Here is a 5,451-nt window from a genome sequence, read left to right on the forward strand (position 1 = left end):
TTAAGAAGGAAATTTGTATTTTCTTTAATATCATCCTTGACATCGTCGTCGTCTTATTGTAACTAGACAACAGTAGTAAGCCGTAAGAAATTGACCAATCATAGTCGAATAAGGAGAATACTTATAGTGACATATTCATACACTGAGAAAAACTGATTAAATGAGAAAGTCTGATTAAATATAATCGGATAATCCAATTACGTGGGTAGGCTGAAAAGTAATATACACATGCTTGTAGAACACGAACAAAAACAAATAGCGAGATCGGGCAAAAAGTACATTAAAGTACAATTCTTAAGCTTTAAAATCATATATTTATTTTTCAACATAGTCACCGTTAAGGCTAACACATTTCTCCTAACGTGTAACAAGTTTTTTCATTCCGTCACTGAAAAATTCTTTCAACTTTTCTCGAATCCAGGACTTGACAGCTGCCTTCACCTCATCGTCCGAGGTGTAATGATTACCCTTGAGGTCTCTCTTGAGTAGAGGAAAAAATAAAAATCACAAGGTCGCAAGATCGGGGAAGTAAGGAGGGTGTGGAATCTGTTCAAACTTCAGGTTTCGCAGAGCCTCTGCAGTTGCATCCAGGCTGCCTCTAACACGACAAACTCGACGTCGGAGGTGTTTTAGAGTCTGTATGTACTGAGAAGAATTTACCGTCTTGCAACATGACAACGCTCGTCCACACACCTCACGCGCAACTGCCACCCTGTCACGGCTCTGAGTCCTTTAAATTCTTTGAAATTCGTGTTTAACACATATGAGCCATACTAATTTATTACATAACATTATTAAACGTATTTCTATAAATTATATTTTATTTAAGACACATGATAATTTAAGCTATTTTACCTACAAGCATGGACGTCCAGAGGAGGGTAGGGGGGCAGCTGCCCCCCCTAGACTTAATGGGATCCCCGATATATTGCTAAGGTTTATGCCTATAATGTAATAATTATGACTTCATTATGTATTGATCAAATATCGATATTTTTACAGTAAAAAATGACTAAATAGCAGGAGTAAAATAAAATATTAATTGTATTTTTTACGTTATGTCATCGTGTGAATAATGTATTAATTGTACTTGTCAAAACCAGTTTCATTCGAAAACAACGCGAGCGAACGGATTGAAGGTGCCACGAGCTAGCTGCCTGTCCCCCCCCCGCCCCCCCCCCCCCCGCAACACTGTCCGGCGGCGGCGCGCGGCGAAACGAGTTACTGTTTCTTGCATTCGTTTATTCGTTGTTGTTGGTTGCGTTGCGCTGTGCATTACGAAGAAATTATAGAGAAACTGAGAAAGAGACAAGTTCAGAGTCACGTTTGACTTTGTTTACTGTTGGTGTTAAGTTGAAAAGTGTACATTAGCATTTTTAATCTCGTAAAAACATTTCACTGTTTGAATTTGGCAGAAATCTGTTCATTTGCGGATTTATTTTATGAACCGAATAACATTTCATGATTCAGATTGAGACTAACTTTAAAAAAAGTGGACATACGAAAATTTTTTTGTAAGTATTGTTATATTGTTATCTTTATTTCTGAAAACAACGAATGATTTCATGTTTATATACAACGTGTGAAAGAAATAAAATCCGCATAGTAATTTCAATTCTTAAGTAACTCACACACGCACACGCATACGCGTCAAGACTTGGTTGCGGTCGACAATGATTGAAGACCGTTTAAAAGGCTCGTGCACGCTCAGCGTCCACCGGAAATTGGGTGAAAGCATGGGCGATTCCTTTACGAATGATATAATTAATAGATTTGCCGAGGACCTCAGAAAATTAATTTTGTATAAATAAAAATATCTTTAAACAAATATAATAAGAAGGCTCTCGTGAATAAATGAAAAATTAAAATAGGCAATGTGAGCCAAACGCAGGTTGTTGTGCGTAAATATCTTTTTTCATAAGTACGTAGTTTAATTTATGCTGCATAGTTCGCCTACGGGTGATCCTGTTCTGCCCCCCCTCCCCCTAGACAAAAGTCTGGATACGCCCATGCCTACAAGTTCGAAGTCGTTCTTGGTTGCGAATTTTACCGACACATTCGAATATAGGTTTTACGCTTGTAAATCTTTTTATTGGCTTTTACGCACAAAATAATACCAGAATAAGTTGCGCACCGCGTAGCAGAACATTTTTATACTTAAAACACCCAGTTCGGAAGTCTGAAAATAAAGAAATTGGTATTTGAAATTTAAAATTTTTTATTCGTGATAAAGTTTTGTACATACGTATATTTAATTAGAATCTTGTACTATTTCTTAATTTAGCCGCACGTGTAAGATAGCCGCACAAGTAAAACACATTGCTATATATCACCTAAAGAATTTCCTGCACTCGCAATGTTATGATTCATTGCTTACATAAACAAGATGCCATAACTTCTTTAAATAGCATAGCAGTAAATACTATGTAGATCAATCATCAAGATCTGTCATGCGTTAATCTCTAATCATTTTTATTAATCCTTTGGGTAGTATAATAAAATTTATTATATAACGTAATTTACTTATTTTACTTACATTTTGCGTGCTTCTAGGTTTATTTTTTCACTTTTCAACGTCCAAGTACATATTCTTAATTCTTTTCAAATAAGTATAGCAAGTGTCATAGAAAGTATAAGTAATAGCTTGGAGAAAGTATAAGTAGGGAGAGAATAAAACAGGTCTGCAGATAGCGCAACATTATCAATTGTATTATATCGATTCTGCACATTGTTAATTAAGTGTTAAAGAATAATTTTTTATATAACGTGAATATATGGTTTGCTCCAGCATTCGACTGATTTTTCTCGTATTATTTTAAAAAGTATTATTATTGTATATATAAATATTTGTAATCATTTATGCTGTGAATATCTTTATTTACTGTATTTACTTTATTTATTGTATTCATTACATACTAACCTAACCAGAATTGGCAGAAATTTATTGCGAAAAAAATTAGTTTCGAAAAACATTGACGAAAGCGCGATATTAGATTGTTTATTGTGATAAAAATCACCACACGCCTCAGTGGTCGAATTGGTGAAACGCCCGTCTCGAGTGAGGGAGGTCCATGTTCACACTCTGGCTGAGGCAATAGTTTTCGCAACAAATTTCTGGCCAGTTCTGGTCAATTTAGCAAAAGTCTTTTTAATGTATTTGTACATTTCGATATACATTTTAAATTACATTGCGTGAAAGTTTGTTCCTTTTAAAACGTTTAATTCCCTCGGAATTCCCTCGATGTAGGAGTATTCATAAAAAAATGCACCCATAAAGAATGGTAGTACAATCTGCATTACAACCTGAAATTCATTGAAACGGCGGAAACAACTTGGATTCTCGTTTAAAAGTATAAATCCAAAGAATCAAATTTTTTAATCCAAGTTTTGCATAAAATTTTTACCGCAATGAACAAAGCGACCTTATAATCGCCATTTATCCCGTGATTTCGCTTCAAGGTAGCCGAATCACCGGAAAGTCCCGAGGTAGTTCAATGCTTCTTTTATCTTCGCCGCGATGTAGCGATATCACGAATCTCGGATAGAATCCAAATCACTCGTTTCTGTGTACACTATATACGAATGAATAAATATACGATACAGCGGCACCGATCGTGGTATAAATTCGCCTGCGAACGGTTCCGCCGCGGGTCATGGGAATTGTCGCGAGATATGCAAATTTGCTACGTGAATGAAAATAAAATCGCGACGCAACAGGACGGACACGGAGCGGATCCGCTCGGTTCCATCGCTGCGGCATTTGTCTGGCGGGGAAGTAGAATGCGAGACCTTGGAAATCTACTACCGCCCTCGAGCCTTCCGTCCATCGGCACTGGACGAAGGTGAAACCCAAGAAAGGCTTGGGAATGACCGTGCGGCTAGCCGTGCAACAGGGATAAAACCGTCGTACATAACGTATTTACATTCAGTCTGTTCTGACAGTCCCTACGACATGGAACGATAAGACACGAGATTTTTTCAAGTGACTTTTCAAGTTGTGATTGCTAGTTTAGTGGGCACGCTCTATTTCTCGGGCGCAGTGCGATATCCGCTCGAAACCGCTCATACCGTGGCATTTCCCGTACAATCCAGACAACAAATTTATTTTAAAGTACTCATTAGGTATGTGTGGACAAAACACATATTGTATATTGCAATATATACAACATATGTGCCTAATATTGTTTATATAATCTCTTTGAAATCAGATGACTTCGTCTTACAAAGATGACTCGCTCTTTCCCATATCGTCCTCTTTCTTTATTTTCGATTCTGTTATGTTCCACTTGAATTTTGTAATAAAATTACATATGATAATTAATCTCACAAATAAAGCGGGAAATAGTACATTATCTCCGCATACTTATGTTTTGTGTGAGTCCGACCGTCCTGTCAATTACAAAAGAAAATCTTTTCTCGATGTAAAGAACTGAATACTCAATAAAAGCAAAAAGGAGAGCCTATAAGAAAAAGGTTACTGTTATTATTGTTATAAGGGCATTAACAGAATCGAACTATAATAAAGTACGCTTGCTTGTATTTATTCCACTTTTGTGGCGGTTATAAAAAATAACGTAATATTATACACGGAGAGAATTTTTTCTTAAAATTTATCCGGAAAATTTGAATATTTAACCATACATTCTAATAGTAAAAAATATACTAATACAATTACTAGTGAAATGTAGGCAAAATGTCAAAAAACTCTTATACAATTCTTCAAAATGCTATATTGTCTCAGGATTATATGATTTTAGGCTAAATTTTAAGAGAAAATTCTCTCCGTGTAGAATAACAGACAGAGAGATTACGTTAAATTAAAATTATAAATACAATTTCGAAGAGGTGGATCGCCAGTGAATAAAAAACAAAATTCGAGAATTATATCGACGATAACTGGCACAATATATTTTGATTAGTACATGACGTTTCGGCCAGTAATACTGGTCCTTACATTTATAAAATTATCAATACCAAAGCCTCAAAGAAACAAACTACCACAGGTTCTCATAGATTTTTCCTCTCTTTTGACAAATATTTTGCTTATCAAATTAATAAAATTCGTGCAGCTCAAATGTGACAAACACAAATTTGAAGGAATAAAGGACTAAGCGCCGTGACAAGGTTTTAGTGTCTAAATATTTCATATTTTAAATTTATTGCGATAAATATTAAATATTTTCCTTATGTTCTCCAGTTTTTTTCAAAGATGACTACAAAATCGATACCCGAATGGTTTGCCAACAAAAACGTTTTCGTCACCGGAAGTACTGGCTTCATGGGAAAGGTTCTAGTCTCCAAGTTACTACTAAGTTGTCCTGATATTGGAGATATCTTTTTACTAATCAGAAAGAAGAAGGACCATGATCCACATACAAGGCTGCAACTCATACTGCAGGTATGTAACAAGTTTACTTTTACTTCTTCCAATAAAAACATTTACAAGGGGAA

The 5,451-nt window shown here is 35.6% G+C and overlaps 1 protein-coding gene across 2 annotated transcripts in view; it reads left to right on the forward strand.

Moving 5' to 3' along the window:
- The window catches only part of LOC105557217 (putative fatty acyl-CoA reductase CG5065), a 25,275-nt gene that overhangs the window by 3,180 nt on the left and 16,644 nt on the right, over positions 1 to 5,451 (forward strand). The window contains exons 2-3 of one of the 2 annotated variants that reach the window (XM_012004405.1): positions 422 to 637; positions 5,198 to 5,398. In XM_012004405.1, the coding sequence (XP_011859795.1) occupies positions 5,210 to 5,398 (189 nt within the window). In that variant the 5' untranslated portion in view covers positions 422 to 637; positions 5,198 to 5,209. Of the gene's footprint in view, positions 1 to 421; positions 638 to 3,908; positions 4,123 to 5,197; positions 5,399 to 5,451 lie in introns of those variants that run through there. The other variant, XM_012004406.1, reaches the window with a different exon arrangement.

Source organism: Vollenhovia emeryi, unplaced genomic scaffold (genome assembly GCF_000949405.1).
Source record: "Vollenhovia emeryi isolate VEMERY1.0 unplaced genomic scaffold, V.emery_V1.0 DF939562.1, whole genome shotgun sequence".
In the NCBI taxonomy this organism is placed as follows: domain Eukaryota; kingdom Metazoa; phylum Arthropoda; class Insecta; order Hymenoptera; family Formicidae; genus Vollenhovia; species Vollenhovia emeryi.